Consider the following 16,760-nt stretch of genomic DNA (forward strand, 5'->3'; position numbering starts at 1 on the left):
TGTGTCTTATGTGGGGCTGGGGTCATGTTAAAGAACTGTACCAGAGTGTACAGTAAACAGTTAAAATTAGTAACATGGTCCACATAGGTTTATTACATGTTAGGAACCGGGAAACATTTCAATAAACCAACTCTGTGTTTCTGATATTTGAGAAAACACTCATCGGAACATCAACTCAAAGGGTCTGTTCGTGATTAAATATCTCAGGCCATGGTACCCCCCCCCCCCCCCCCCAAAAAAAAGGTAACAAAGATTTATCTGCCACTACACTGCTTTTAAACTTTAACCTTATCAAGTTACAGGAGCGAATATATTGAACTTCCTGTTCTACTGTTTCGCATTCAAAGTAAAAGTGCGTTGCAATCCCAGGACCAGAATGAAAATTACAACACCTTCATTTTTCTAATTAAATCGACCACGAAAAAACAGAAACACATATATATTATCGGCATATATATATATAACAAAGTGTCTTTATGATTTACCCCAAGAAACCCCCCCCCCCCCCACCATATTTGCCGCATTTTGCTATGCAGAATTTTACTTTGATACTCCTTAACCGGAAACGTAGTTGCTAGCTCCACTCACTTGACAATGGTTTTAATTTAATTCAAGTTCAAGTAACGTTAGCCGTGAGGCAGATTTGTGCCTGTTTACCGTTTATAATACTAAAGTGTTTAGCGAGATAGGAGCTGTTGGACACTCGTTGTAATGTTTAGGACGAGTTAAAATGTGTCTTTTTAATCGTACCATTGAATGTCCTCAATAAAAAAGGTGTGTACAAAGTTTCTGATTTGACCTGGATTAGTTTTGTTTCCAGTGGGAGCCCACCGGTCAGTTAGCGTTAGACAGCCAGCGCTAATCCGAAGGGATAACTAACTAGTTTAATCCGAGTTTGATAATCCTTTCACATTTCTACAGTTGAGCAGAGGAGGGGGAGGAGTATCCTCCTCCAATGTCCGTCCTCATACAAACTTCAAGGTTCCGCTCAACAAGTAACCGAAACTCACAGGTTCGGCAGTTGGACATTTATAAGACCGCATTGAAACTTGACGCAAAATCACTTTAACTGCGCCTGAAGGAATGCGGACTAAACGTGGAAGTCGTCAAACGGAAACGTGACGAGGGCTGGTGAAACGGAAAAAAAGGGGGGTAACGTTATCGGTGCCAGCGGACCACAGCTCCTCGGGGCACGAGACATTTGCGCTCAAGCAAAGGAAGCGACACGATGGCACTCCGCGGACGAAAGAGTCGACACAAGTTACTTTTTGTCGTCGTCGGTGTCACTTTGGTGGGGTACCTGGTCTTCTTCAGACACAACTCGGCGGAAGTGAGCGAGACGAATCGGCGAGAGGTCCCCGGAGAGCGAGAGGTGGGAGACGAAGAGCTGAAGAAACCCGTCTACGAGAGGCCCCCCCCGGATCTAAATGCCCTGGGTGAAGGGGGGAGAGCCGTCAAACTCAATCTGAACGGAGAGGAGAAAAGAAAAGAGGAGGAGAGCATCAAGAAACACCAGATTAACACTTATGTCAGTGATAAATTGTCGTTGCACCGTAAACTGCCAGAGAGATGGAACCCACTGTAAGTAGTTGAGAGCTGTCATCATTATACAAAAGACACATGACACACATGACACTATGAACACACTGTGTTTAGAGGAAGTTATACACTGTGAATCCCAAGAAAAGCTAAATTCCCTAACTCCTAAAGGTCTTCAATGAGTATTTGCTGCTGCTTGCCTTATCTGAATGTGAAGGCAACTTCTTTGGTTATCAGTATTTACTTTGGCAACCAAGCTTAAGCTCCAGCTACTGTGTGTTTTCTTTATCAGTCTTAACCGAGTCACCCAGTTTCACCTTGTTCCCTTTGTCAATCTGCCCACTAACATGTACATTCTCCTGACATTGCAGGTGCAGAGATGTGAAGTATGACTACCGGTCCCTGCCCACGACCTCCGTGGTCATCGCCTTCTACAACGAGGCCTGGTCCACCCTGCTGAGGACGGTGCACAGCGTGCTGGAGACGTCGCCCGACATCCTGCTGAAAGAGGTGGTGCTGGTGGACGACTACAGCGACAGAGGTACGAGCACAGACTGATGGAGGGAGGCTGAGGCAGACAGACAGACTGACAGACAGACTGACGGACAGGCAGAGGGGGCAGCCGGGGTTGGCTGATTGACAGTCAGAAAGGACAGAAAGGTTGTGACAGGTGGTGATGAAGGGGAATTTTATACGCATCCAGGTAGACGAACACAGATATCAATGTCACACGGCTGGGCTTTTTTTTTAATCTTCCATATAAAGATACAAATCCCTGATGTAATAATAATTACTGACAGTGCACATTGTTGCGCGGATGGTAAATTGGAGGACAGTTTCAAGCACGGTGCTTTTTTATCAGACTGAAACTGGAATGAGAAAAAAGAAGAAGAAGCAGCGCTTTCTGTGGCTGGATGCAGACGACCTAAAGAGGAATTGTCAAAAGAAAGCAGTGCGTTGTAATTTAGAGTGATTCATTGTTTTGTCTTGTGTACTCAGACTGAACGTAATGAGCTGAGCCACTTAGAGGGAGTGGTTGTAAAACGGTTTGGCTCACGACCTTATACGGTTTGCCTCTCCCTCTGCCACAATATGGGGAAATAGTTTGAGGACAAAATCAAGATCATACCAAATGTTTTTTGACATTTGAGTCTGACTTTCTCTACAGACGGAAGTTCCGTGCTCGTGCTGTCTAACACATTGGTCGGTAAAGGTTATCCATTTGTCTAGTTATGTGAGAATGAACTTAACAATTACACCTAATAAACATTTGAAAGCTTTCTGGCGAGTCTGTAAAAGTCTATATTTTATGTTTTACTTTTTGTACTTAATTCACCGAAGCTCACCTGAAGGAGCCGCTGGAGAAGTACATCTCAGGTTTGAGGAAGGTGCGTCTGATCCGGGCCACCAAGAGGGAGGGGTTGGTGCGGGCGCGGCTGCTCGGGGCGTCTATCACCTCTGGTGACGTGCTGACCTTCCTGGACTGTCACTGCGAGTGTCATGAAGGCTGGTTAGAGCCCCTGCTCCACAGGTTAGAACACCCTCAGCAGGAAAAACTGACTCATTCTTCTTGAGCACTTTGTGCAAAGTGTAACTGGGCTCTCTTTGGAGAAAGGGCAGCACTTAAAGTTGACACGGACGTCTGAGATGAGCAAGAAGCACGGCTTCTCCCCGTCTACAGCTTTTCTCTCAATTTTTTTTCTTCTCCTCCAGGATCAAAGAGGAGCCGTCGGCTGTGGTGTGTCCTGTTATTGATGTGATCGACTGGAACACCTTCCAGTATTTAGGGAACTCCGGTGAACCCCAGATCGGGGGGTTCGATTGGCGGTTGGTCTTTACCTGGCACGTGGTCCCAGATTATGAACAGAAACGCCGCCGCTCGCCCATCGATGTCATCAGGTGAACACTTTTTAAGGATCGCTTTACAGAATTGTCTCTAAATCAACACTTGTACCCCCTGCTGCCAGCTGGTAGATCACTCGTCTCATATAAAGGAATCGTCATTTATAAGATGCGGCGGAGATTGTCGTCTGATGTGTGTTTTTTTTCTCCTCAGGTCTCCCACTATGGCAGGGGGTCTGTTTTCTGTGAGCAAGAACTACTTCCAGTACCTGGGCACATACGACACAGGGATGGAGGTGTGGGGAGGAGAGAACCTGGAATTCTCCTTCAGGGTAAGAGATCATGTGTGTGTGTTACATGTGCATGTGTGAAGACCTAGCTTTATGCAACAAAAGGCACGATTCATATACTGTCTCCATGTTGATGTGAAAAAATGCACATTTTAGCACCACAACACCCAGCATTAAAAAGGCATCCAGATGTGGTTTACTGCATCATGTGAGGAGGACTCCTCTTCCTCTGTGAAAAGCATCCTGACAGAATTATAACTTAACAACCAGTGAAAACAGGCCAACAACAACAAGACCACCTTTCTGTTTCCAAGTTCCTCCACAACAAGGCTGCTGAGTGATTGAGTCACGGCGGAGAGGCTAACCAAATCCTCGTGGTGGTGGTGTTGATATCTTTTAGATTTGGCAGTGCGGGGGCAGCCTGGAGGTCCACCCATGCTCCCATGTGGGCCATATATTCCCTAAAAAGGCCCCTTACTCGCGGAGCAAAGCGCTGGCGAACAGCGTGAGAGCCGCTGAGGTCTGGATGGATGAATACAAAGAGGTCTACTACCACCGAAACCCCCACGCACGACTGGTGAGTCTGTACAGATGGTGTGTGCTAATGCTAACAAACACAACAGTAAGCATGGCAGCATATTAATGTCTGAATGATTTGTTTCCTTTATGGAGTATTGGGGAAGACAGCATTTTTATTTTTTTTTTACAGCTGCACTCATCACAAAACTGCACAAATGAACACGTCCACACACACACACACACACACACTGCACTCCCGCTGTGGTGTAAAAGCTCCCCTGATTAGGTGACACTTGGGATACATGAGCGGCAGACACCCAAGGTGACAGGGGTGCCGGGGCGTTCCGGTGTGTGATTACCACCTTTCCGTGTCGCCCGGGGCCAGCAGGTGTCACCCACCTGCCCTTGACAGGGTGAGGGCATCGCTAACCCATTGGACCCTGCTTTGGTGTGCGTCTGCGTGTGGCAGTGTAGTTAAGAGGAGAAGCTCTCTAAACACCGATCAGGTGGCGCTCATCTCCCTGAGAGGAGGTAGCCTTGCCAACCTGGCAGTGGCTCGGCAGAACCCAATACACCACAGCCTACAAACAAACACTGCTGCTCCCAGTGGGTGCTAACGCGCTCATTCATGCGATGCAATATATTATGTTAAACGAGGTTCTCTAGCATCCGACAGGCTCTTCTCCCTCTCCATCTTCTCTTATATTTGTTGTTTCCAGTAGTTTTATGAATTCCAGACACCCGGGTGCTGATTTTTGTTGAGCCCTTAAAGAAATAATGAATCCCTGTTGTCATTTCTCAAGATATTCTTTGCATATTCCTACTTGATCTCTTGGAGCTAGCAGACGCTACACACACACACACACACACACCCTTCAGGATCGATGGACTTCCTTTGCTACAGTTTAACTCGGTCAGCAAGATGTCTGTTTGTGTAAATTAGTACTTGAGGACTAAATTGGTTGGTTCCAAGCCCACAATCTAGGCAACTTGAGTCAGTCTCGGCATATATTGATGGCTTATTTTAATATTTCCAGTCAGTCTGGTAGGCGATTACATCGTCACCCCCCTCCCGGTATATTGGGGTCGCAGGATGGCGTCACCTGTCGGTCCGTGTGAGTTATGTTTAAACCTCTTGGTTAATAAATAATACGCGTGTGTGTGAAATCTAAATAAACAAGATTCAAAAATGCAACAGCGTATCATTTTCAGGGATGACAAAAGAGTGAATCTCTCAGCAAAGTATCTGTTGTTTCCCTACTGCCGTTTTACGCTCGCCTAATTGGCCTCCTGTGTAAATCAGATTAGCCTGTAGTTGCTACTTAAGTGTCTTCAGTGTCCCCTTACTAATCCATACACTGGATCATCGGGCTGCTTGACACTCTTACATCGGGCCCGCTCCAGCCCCCCCCTTTTTGTCGTGTGCTCTGATGGTCCTTACTGGTCCTTCCCATCGCAGTAACGACGTGCTCTCTCTCCTCTGGGAATCTGTCTCTAGAGCTAATTCATTGATGAAGTGGCAATTAAAGCTGCGTTTTGGGCAAACCACCAACATCCATCATCCTGCGGCGCTCCCTCCAGCAGGGAAGGAGGTCTCACCCGCCAACGAGTGGAGACTGTATTCCTCCCTGCGCTGTAAATCACCAGACTCGATCACCGCGGCGCGCGGGTGTAACTATGTAATGCATAAAGGCATTTGCATGAGCGCACATTATTTGCATTAACTGACGTGCACACATTTTGCTCCCTATCCTGCTGGCATGGCTGCAGCCGTGACACGACTACCCTGCAGACTGTTGATACAGTAGCGCTGCTACGCCCTGCAGAACCACACCCATTCCAGTGAAATACACAGAATACAGGGAGATCCTTGTTTGACCAGGATGAAGGAGTGGGTTTCTGTTTGTTATCAGTGATGTAATTGTGTCGAGTTAAGGAACAACCATAGATGGTGCTGTTGTATACCAGTTCAGCACAGAACCTCTGACACTGACTGCATCAAGAGCGTTCACTCTTAATGTCTGTATGTGAATGTAAGGTGCCACTGGTTGATACTTGTCGTCATGTTATATCCACGTTACAGCAATTCTGTTGTTACCTACTACAGTGAAGGATCTCAGGTGATCATAGAGCTGATGTAATACGGGGGAACTGTCCTTTTGTGGTCTTTGTTTCCAGGAGGCCTTCGGAGACGTGACGGAGCGGAAGCAGCTGAGAGAGAAGCTGGGCTGTAAGAGCTTCAGGTGGTATCTGGACAATGTTTACCCCGACATTCACCTCCCAGAGGATCGGCCCGGCATGTTTGGAATGGTGAGAACACACCCGAGTCACCGGTCGTCAGGTGCTAATTAAGGAGTACGATTTTAACTATTCTCACCAGTTTGATTGAATTCAATCAAGCTGAGCAAGTGCAGTTGAGAGGCAAATGATAGACGTGATATATTTACAATAAGATTAACCTCGGCGGGGCTTTCCTCACCCATATGTGAGCTTCTGTAATCTATATTTTATCAGCATCTGAAATGATTGATTGACGTGACTGTCTGACCTTCTTTTCGCTCGTTATAGCTGAAGAACCGGGGCAAGAACAACTACTGCTTCGACTACAACCCTACAGATGAAAGCACAGTGGTGGGCCAACGGGTCATCATGTACTCGTGCCACGGCATGGGTCAGAACCAGGTAATGGACTTCAGTCTTTCAGGCCAGTAGCCCTTATTTCACAGTAGACCACAAAGGGTTTGTAGATGTGATTGTAGAACATTCTGGGAATGGTGGACTAGTTCTCCTATTCCAGGCTGAGCAATGATATGTTGGCCTTGTTGAGACGAAGGAGAGTGCTTTTCCCAACACCCTTTCCCTCTGTGGCCGACGGTAGTCCAGGAAGCACTCTGAAATACAGCTTTGTTTTTGCAGCAGCTCTCTGTGGACTCACACACTGATGTCTTCTCTGTAGCAAGTTGGCTCAGCGGTACTCGTGCCGTCTGTCTTATCGGACAGTTGTGTTTCCATCCGTTGATTTGAAGTGAATTATTGACACTTGAGTCACATACTTGAATCATGAGGTTTCCTTTATAAATAAAGCATAAAAACATTTATATTTTTTAAGTGAGATTTAAAGCTTTCATTGAAAAAAAAAAAGAAAAAGGGAATGCAATGTTTGTTTGACATTACACAATTTGCGTGAAGAGATTTCGAGCTCTTTCGTCCTCCCGCAGTTCTTTGAATACTCCCCCGACGGTGAGATCCGCTACAACGTGAGGGTGCCTGCTGGATGCGTTGTGGGTGACAACATCAGCAACTACCTGACTCTGCAGCTGTGCAGAAAACGAGGACAACCTCTACCTGCAGACCAGAAGTTTGTCCTCAAAGAGGTAAGGCGGTCCATCCAGATTTAACCAAAGAGGCAGATGTGTCTGTTCTCTTTCTTTCCCCTCATACAGAGTGAAAAGTACCAATATGTGAGGATTTAACTTTCTAAATCAGTTCTAAGAATCTCCTGGTTAAGTAGGCTTTTGGCAACATACATGTAATTGCCTTATCAATTACAAAGCCCTGTGCAATCTGCAGAATTATTTCCTTTCCAATTCATACTGTAATAATGTACATCTTTTAAGTGTCATAAGTGGATTGAAGCTGAGAGAATTGAATCACTGCGTCCCCTCCAGGGCCAGAAAATCTAATTCATGCTGCGGTCAAAGTCATGTCAAGTACACAGCCGAGCTACCCCACAGTTGATGAGCAACAGTACGGCCGATACTATAACTACAAACTGTAAATGACGGAGCGCTGGCAAGCTGGCTGAGTTAATTAACACGATCTAGTCCCACCGCACTGATGTCGGTAGCTAAACCACACTATGGGCAGAACATCTGCGTCCCAATAGTAAGCTTTGGTGTTCTTGAAAGATAATACTCAGCTGTTCTGTTACTCTAGACATGTATTTATAGCTCTAATCGCTTTTTTTTTAACTAACCCCAACCCTCTTTTAGTATTATATCACCAATATTTCTTCATAATGCACGTTGTGCTCCTGGCTGTTTTTCCAGGATGGGAGCCTGTACCACCCGGTGAGCCAGAAGTGTGTTCAGGCGGTGGACAAGACAGACAACGGGACACCAGCCCCCTCACTCCAACCCTGCTCCGACAGCCTCCACCAGAAGTGGTTCTTTCAGGAGAGAATGTAATGGTATCAAAGTAGAATATATTTTTCATTAATGGCGGGTATCCTGAGGAGGGATATGGGTGGATTGTGATATGTTTTCCTCGCCCCGAAAGAAACCCAAAGGGGGGGGGGGGAAGCTTCCACGCTCTCTTCCAAAATTCAACATTTGCACATTTACGTGCCAGCTGGATATAATGGACCGATAGGAAATTATACTGGAATGTACTTTCTGAAGAACTTTGAGAATATATATGTATGGGAATCATGTTTCTTGGATGCTGTTGCTGGGAGACAGGAGTCTACTGGAATATATATTGTTTTTATAATCAAGGGGGATGAGGGAGAACCTGCACAATTGTACATTCTGACATTTTTTTCTCCCCTTGTTTTACACTCACCCTCTCCGGTACTGGTGCAATCTTTGAGATCAGTTTAGCTCACTTGCTTTATGCAAACACTGAAACACGTGTGTGCGTCCGTCTGAATGCGTTGGAGCGCAGGGATTTTTAGAGCCACATTTTGAAACGTTTGCGTTGGTCTCCTGCAGAGGGGGCCAACGCTCCTCTCTGCAAGTTCCTGTCGTTCACTGGGTTCTCTACTCGTTGAGAGAAAGTGGGACAAATCTTCAGGTATTTTGTTCAAAAACCTTTTCAGGACATTTTGATTGCTTTGTACTCTCGCTTACCGGTGGCTTAGAAGAAGCCTTTAGATCACAGGCATTATGCAAGTAGCTAGGACCTCTTCAGCTTAATCACCTGACTACTGAGAACAGGAGGAACTCCAGTCTTCTTATTCCGTTCTGCTTTTGTCCTTTTGCGATGCAAATTTAACTTTAAAGTAAAATGACATGGGTCATTTAGCTAGTTGTTGTGTGCTCTTTAAACACATCTTCAACAGACTTAATCATATCATATATATATTCTGGGTTTACTTTGTGTGTCATCAACTATGTTTATTTAAAATGATGTATTTAGATAAGACTAAATGACTGTTATTTCAAAGCTTTTACATTTTAAATGAAGTCATAAATAAGAGGGAATGTATTCACTTAATGTTGGTAAGTGCAAATTGTAAGAATAAGATCCTCTGTCCCATCTTTCTTGTACACTTGAAGCCAATAGAAAGTGCCTAAATGTAAGAGCCTTATAATTCTATTTTAAGATTTCCCTTCAGGAAGATGTTTTTGTACTGAATGTATATTTTATCACACAATGAGACGGAAAGCGAACTGTAGTTTAGAGTTGTGACAAAGCGTCTGCACATTTACAATATGTATGCTCTCCTGCTGACAATACAGCACGCACAGGCGGGACGGCATCCCCGCGAGTGCACACGCATCACTCTTGCGGGTTGTACTGATTCGTGCGCACCGCCTCTTTTTTCCATTATTCAGAATCGGAACTATAGATCCCTCTGTTGTTGCGGCCACTTGTGTGGCTGTGCCTTTAGGCTATATGCAGGGGGACCGAGGGAAACGCCAGCGGAGGAGCGGACAGTTGTTGGGGGTCACCGGAGTGCCGGGGATGCCAGATGGCGTCCTGATTGATTTTTCCGGTCCTCTCCCAATTCTTTATCGCCACCTTTTATCTCCCTCTCGGTGTCAGAGGTGTGCGGCCGAGGACTTATCTTTTGGACTTCCGCGTCCTCCTCAGATGAGCGCTTGTTACTTGTGTGCTTGAGGTTAGATTTATGACTGGAAGTCATCAGGAGTACAGTTTTTGGCAGCAGGGGCAGATAATGGAGGAGGCTCAATGAAGCGATTTGTGACCCTCTTCTTAACCACCGACCTTAACAGGCTGTTGGCCCATCGGTCTCAGAGGAGCTTTGCTAGGGCACGATCGTATACCGAAATAGATTTTTGCTATTGATCCAGAATGTAGACTCACAATAAGATAAATGGGATGGTAAAAAGACTTCAGTAGAATAAGAATCCCTTCATCTGCCAAATATAATGAATGTACAGCTATGAATGTACGGTAATGTGCATGAACATGGTAACATCTCTCCACATATGAGCTCGCATAGTGTAACTGTCTCGGGATTGTATGGATGTTTTGGGGGGCGATGAAGCTTGATCTTGGTCACCACATGCCCCCCCCCCCAACAAATTGGGGAACAGTTCTTTAGGTGTTCATGGAGTTTCCCTGCGGTGGTTTCAGACTTAGAAAAGCTGCTTCAATGAGAGATGAGATTCAATAGGAACGGGAGAAATTGCCCTTTTTAATACAGTGTTCATGCTTTTTGTAACACTTAGAGATGGAGAAGCTGTCACTTCCGATCAGTCTTTAACTGGGACTGAAGTATATAATATCCTGTTATTAAAAGAGTTATTTATTGTACCAGTGGCCATCTGTTATGCAGACACGTCCTACATAGTAAAACATGTTTTATGCTGCCGTTATATTGTATGCTAATTTGATAAGGTGCATGCAGTGGCAATGAAAAGTCGAGGATCATATCTCTCTGGCAGGTCTTAAGAGCTATTTTATCAACCAAAGCCGTGTTGTAAACAGTTGTGAAATTCCAGCGATCTGTTTGACCCCTTGAACCTGTAAAGTGGCCGATAGTCACTCAGCCCTAATGGACCGTACGGCTGTTTTACAATAGCATGGACATGTCTTCTGTTTGTAACGGCAAACAATTCACAATGGAGACATTTCAGTTATTTAAATGGTGAACATGCACAGATCCCAATGCTGGAATTTAACACCCTGTCTGGTGTATTAATGCTGTAAGTAACTCCAGTGGCCTTGTATTGTTATTAAGAAAGTGAAGGATGTGATTAATAATGTATTTTATATATATGTGGTGGATCCACTCAATGATCTTGTCAATGTACCCGTTTAACTGTTGTCAATTGTAAACACAAATGCAATGTTGGATTGGTGTTTTTGCCTGTTCTTGCTCATTATGTCTCTTGATTTTAATATTGAGTTGTGTGTCTCTAAAATGTGTAACATCATTGGCAGGCTTTACGTATGAAAAACAATCCCGAAAATACTTTTGCTGTCACTGTACTCCATTGCGTATCCATTAAAGGGTGACTCATCAGCATCCCCCCCCCCGATGAGGAAAAACAGGCTATCATCCACATTTAACTGTGATGGAGACCTGAATCAAGATGCCCGGAGGGTAATGAGAGAAGAAATAGAAAGGGAGAGGGGTGGGGGCTGAGTTCTCCAACCATATCTGATTGGTTTGATCACCAGCTGCTGAGTGAGATGGTGAAATGTCGTGCCCGTGCCAAGTCGCTCTGTTCCCCCTGGTGTTGACGCTCTGGCCTGCAGTCGCTCTCAATTACTCATTGATGATGCTCTGCTGTTTGTCTCATACAATCACGAGTGTGTGTGTGTGTGTGTGTGGGCCACGTCTTTGTGACAACGGCATGGTGAACGGTTTATTGAAGGTAAAATCATACAAGCTTTTTTTAGGATGGTAAAAATACCAAAGAAATAGTTTTTTATCATATCAGGAGAGGTAAAGGTGCGTCATTCGATGTCAGCTGTTAAAGCGTACAACACTGCTGTAAAAACAATAATAGCATGAAACATTTGCGAGAGACGAGCTGGTTTTCTCCCCCTCGCACAAGATGACATGCTCTGCTGGAAAACTTGCCAGAAATCTTCACATTCTGACAAATGCTGCCGAGACACCACTCGGCTGCTTCCCAGGACAATGAGAAGCGTTGCAGAAGGCTGCGACGCTTCCGTCTCCGAGAAGCGTCTCATCCTAATCTTCTGGGTGCTTCCCTGTGAGATGCGCGGTGCTGAATAGCGCTGTAAAATATCCTGGAATTCAGCAAACGCGCCCACGGAAACGCCGCATGTTGCTGCAATCTCGGGCACACAGCGTCGGCCTCGTGTTTGATCCTGTGTGGCATACATGCAGCACTGCAGTCCCCCAACACCCCCATATGTGTCTTTAATGATAATGCAAAATAAGGCTCCCCGTGGTGCAAGTCTTTGGAGATGCTCAGGCTTCAGTTGTCAGGGAGCGACAGGAAGACACCACACACACACACACACACACACACTCTCACAGACAGGAGGCACATGTCTGTTTAGTTTATGTAATCCCCAATACTCAGAAGAGCTCAGGAGCAGTGGCTGTTGGCTGCATACATTAGATGACACACTTTCACTTTCAGGAGGGACTCCAGACGGAGCAGTAAACATGCGAGGCCTAGATACAGAGATGGCGTTGCATTTCTCATGCACCGCGGCCGCCTGGCATCTGATTAGGTGGATCATGGTGTGAATAAAGCAGCGAGGCTTCCATGTAGTCACTCAGTTGCTAAATTATTTTAACTAACCATAACTATTCTGCATCATGTCATTTCCATTCTGGCATTATTTTGTTTTTCCAGGAAGCGATGGAGAAACGGCAACTAACTCTGCCAGCTTTTTAACACTGCAGGCGGTTCAGAATTGTGAGTGCAACTGTAAAAAAAACATGACATGGATTTTGTTGTGAAGAAAACCAAGAGACCATCAGATAAGGTTAGACATTAATTTCAGGCTATTATGGTGCCACGAAAACATGCGACTGTAGAGCAGTGATGTGAAACACACAAGTAAGAATAACGCTCGAGCACAGTAAGCATGGAAAGAATAATCTTATGCAAATGATGCACTCAGCTGGTTTCATAGACGTTCCTTGACTTGAAGCCTTTTTACAGTTGAAAGCCGCCTTCAGTGTAGGATCGGGCTGATCCACGTCAGGGAAACAGCCGATACAGCATCAAAGGCAGCCTTCTTGTTGCTTATTTGGCTCGAGTATACCACTGCTGTTTTTTTTTTTTTCCCCAGTGGAGTTGGACCTCACCAGAGACTGTCAAGGAACAATCGTCTTGGCTTTCCAGCGTATGATTCAGCTGAGAACATCACAGATCACGTGGGAAATTAGATTTGTCGCCTTCTGCAGTGCAGTGGTTTGATTTCAAACTACACACGATGTTTGGTTTGTTGGTCAGTTCATCTCTTTGGTCGAGACTGAGATATTTCAGCAACTTTTTTTGGTGGATTGCCATGAAATTGAGTACAGATATCCACGATGCCCAGAGAATAAATCCTGATGACTTTGGTGATTCCCTAACTTTCCCTGTAGTGCCACCGGCAGGGGAATCTGTCACTCACCCAGAGTGTTATCTTAACATCTAATACTTACATTGTGGGAGCACAAATGGTGCCATAACTTTTCTCTCCTGCACCATCGTCAGGCCAACATTTTATTTTGTCTAATTCGGGTTCGATACTGATTTATGACTAAATACCTGCAAAGCTAGAGATATCAGCCTCAGCTGTACTTTGTGTTTAACAGTAATCAGCACATGTTAGCATGCTGCCAACACCCCAAACTAAGATGGTGAACGTGGTAAAATCTGTATGTTTGCATTTTTGTTTGCAAACATGTCACCAGCAGCATCGCTGTGCCTCAGTACAGCATCTCAGAGACGCTTTTGGTGTTGTTACCCTCTATGTTCAGATTACAGCATATTGTTTGACAGTCACTCAACAAATCTATTTTTAAACGTGGATAAATAAATGGAGGAAAATTAGTTCAGGAGCATCAGAAATGTGTTTGAGATGTAACTTGCTCTTTTATACAGCGAAAAATTGTTTAAATGTTCTTGAGGTCGCAGGGAAAGTTAGACAATAGATTATAAAATAACGCCACTGGCCTTTTAGCACAACGTCTTGGTCTTGGTGTAGATCGACCTACTGTTCTTTTTAAAATTCAGCTTAGTTCAGAAGGTTGCTCATAATCAGTGGCCACTTTTTCTTCCTATGTGTTGGAGGTGTTCGTAATCAAGGCCGATCATTATTTACAAGCAAGCAGTTTCTGTTGTGATTTTCAACCACTTGATCAACCGACAGGCACTGTTGAACAATGTGTTCTTTGATTATGTTTCTATGACAAACTCTAGACTAAATATAGGCCGTCGCACGTGACACATTTGACTCTAAATAGCTACATCTCGGAGCGCATTTTAAAAACGTTTTCATGCTGCAGATGTAATGCACCAGAAGAGTGCAGATCTTGTCTGATATTTACGGTGTCACTGCTGATGTATATAATTATGACAAGCATTTCCATGGTGAGATTGAGGAGGACAGCCGCGGCACATATCACACTTGTCCCACCAGGAAACGTTGAGTGTGTGTGTTATTTCTAATGTAATGTGATGACATGGATTGAGATATAAATAGGAATCGAGACAACTCCCTGCGCTGTGTTTTCTTATATATTTTGCGCACACTTTCCTCTTCACATTCACATTCTGATCGATGTTCCTCGACTGTAATTCTCTCATACTTTTATGCCGGATGCCATGTTGAAACTTGTCTGAAAGCAAATCATATTTGGCAGGAATGATGTACTCTGCTAAAGAGAACACCAGAGTCACATGGATTCACACTCCGGCAGACTGTGATTTTTCACAGCCTCCCCCAACATTTGCCTACATTGACAGAATACCTCTGTGTTCTTACGAGATAAAATGCTTCCACAGGCGATTAACCATTCCACCCCACTCCCATTCATTTCACTTCATCAGATTACTTGACTGCTCGCTAAATGCACTGCCTCTAGCCCGAGGGAAATCTACTGTATGTATTTCCTTTGGACAAAATGAGACGTGCGTTGATTTATTTCTCCTCGCACGCTTATGTTTTTAAGCCATTTGAGCAGCCTTACTTCAGTTCAGACAAGCGCACCTCAGGTTTCCAGATATTATAAATCATTTTCCAACACATATTTTGTATTCAGGTCTAGGTAGTGGCCTAGAGCTGTTTTTATGAGTAGGTTGTGACTAGCGGAATGGAAAAGTATCACTGTAGTCTACAGAATACGTAGACAGAATTAAACAGTGAACCATGTCTCTGTGCCTCCTGCAACGAACCAACTGCTTTCTAAAAGCTGCCAGCCTGACTCTTGCAACCTGCCTCACATACAGGACATGTGTTGAAGGAATAGCTTAACATTTTGGGAAATATTCTTATTCGGTTTCTTGCCGAGAGTTGGATGAAAAGATTGATACCGCTCTCATATTTGTCTTTTATCTTTGAACAGAGCCAGGCTAGCTGTTTCCCCCTGTTTTTAGTCTTTATGCTAAGCTAAGCTAACCAGCTACTGGCTCCATCTTCATGTTTAAAGTTACTGTGAGGAACTTCAAAAACTGGAAATGATGCCTCTATATGACCGACATAAGTAATTGAGACCATCAGTGAGAAGATTGACTATCTATTTGTAGTTATTCTTAATGCTTGGCATTTATGCTACCGGGTCGGATTCCATGCAAAATCTGACAAATTCACTCAGGTTCACCAGTCAGGCCTCCAGCAGCAACAAGCCCGATGCGGCCGGACCTAGATCCGGCTTCTCTGCCGCCTTCGACCTGCAGGCGGAGCTCCGGCAGGAGGAAGAGAGGTCCGCGCCCTGTAGCAGCAGCAGTCTCCTCCTCCTGCCAGGAGCAGAGCAGAGCTGCTCTGCCGGTCCCTACGCCACGCTGCTGGAGGCCCAGGCCGTATTGCTGGGCCCGCTGGAGGGTAAGGGAGCCACGGGAGAACCAGGACTGAGTGGGGCAGACTGTCAGATCCTGCTGCAGTGAAAATGGATTTTGGTGATCCAGAAACACTACCACTTTTGTCCACAGGGACTGCCAAAATCAATACAAAAGTTCTTACAAGTTCCTTGTAGTAGCTTTAACAGACAGATATGAGAGTGGGTTCAACTCAGAGCAACATGGACCATCCACTCCTGAGCGAGATCATTAACAGCCTACTGTAGGTGAAAGGCTATAGATGCCGTGCCCCTGTTGTAATCTTCAAATACATCAGAGGGATTTGTGGTTTTTAGAAACAATGGGAGACTTAATTTCAGCTGTTCAGAAATGGCTGAGTGAGATCTTGTGGGCTGATGTTTTCTCATCAATCTCCCAGGAGATGAAATAAGTCCCACACCTTGACGTGCTGCCGATTTGGAGTGCTAAAGACGTTGACATTGCTTGTCACAGTGTATGATTAAATTGAATTCTGCCTTCTCTTGAGGGGCTTTTTCACTTAAGGGGGGTTGCAGGTCAAATGAACAGATCCCTTGCTGGCGGCAAGGTGCAGTCATGTGTGAATTAAACGCTTCGTCACTTTGCAGAGGAAGTGTCAGCCGTGTAGTAAGTTAATTGTGACGGTCTTCCACATTTACCATTTTACACATGAGCATGCAATGAGCCTTTACATCAAATACAACCCTGACTCACCAGCCTCAGAAGTCTATTGTCCGTGCTGTATTTTACGCAGCAGTGAGTTTGGGATTACCATATTCTTCAGAGTTCATTCTGAATGAAAACATTTATTTTAAATATCATTTTCCTGCCAGAGAATGAACTACTGTAGTCTATCAATAGTATG

At 44.9% G+C, this 16,760-nt stretch overlaps 1 protein-coding gene across 1 annotated transcript; it reads left to right on the top strand.

Annotated features, from left to right (window-relative positions):
- Nucleotides 1-957: 957 nt before the first annotated feature.
- On the top strand, nucleotides 958-11,235 carry galnt12 (UDP-N-acetyl-alpha-D-galactosamine:polypeptide N-acetylgalactosaminyltransferase 12). Its single transcript, XM_076105655.1, has 10 exons — nucleotides 958-1,581; nucleotides 1,911-2,080; nucleotides 2,881-3,070; nucleotides 3,253-3,438; nucleotides 3,596-3,713; nucleotides 4,072-4,248; nucleotides 6,369-6,500; nucleotides 6,759-6,872; nucleotides 7,409-7,564; nucleotides 8,240-11,235. The coding sequence occupies exons 1-10, from the start codon at nucleotides 1,229-1,231 to the stop codon at nucleotides 8,375-8,377; spliced, it is 1,734 nt and encodes a 577-aa protein (XP_075961770.1). The 5' UTR covers nucleotides 958-1,228; the 3' UTR covers nucleotides 8,378-11,235.
- The last annotated feature ends 5,525 nt before the right edge of the window (nucleotides 11,236-16,760 follow it).

Source organism: Anarhichas minor, unplaced genomic scaffold (assembly GCF_050575085.1).
Source record: "Anarhichas minor isolate MPS153535 unplaced genomic scaffold, ASM5057508v1 ptg000033l, whole genome shotgun sequence".
Lineage (NCBI taxonomy): Eukaryota > Metazoa > Chordata > Actinopteri > Perciformes > Anarhichadidae > Anarhichas > Anarhichas minor.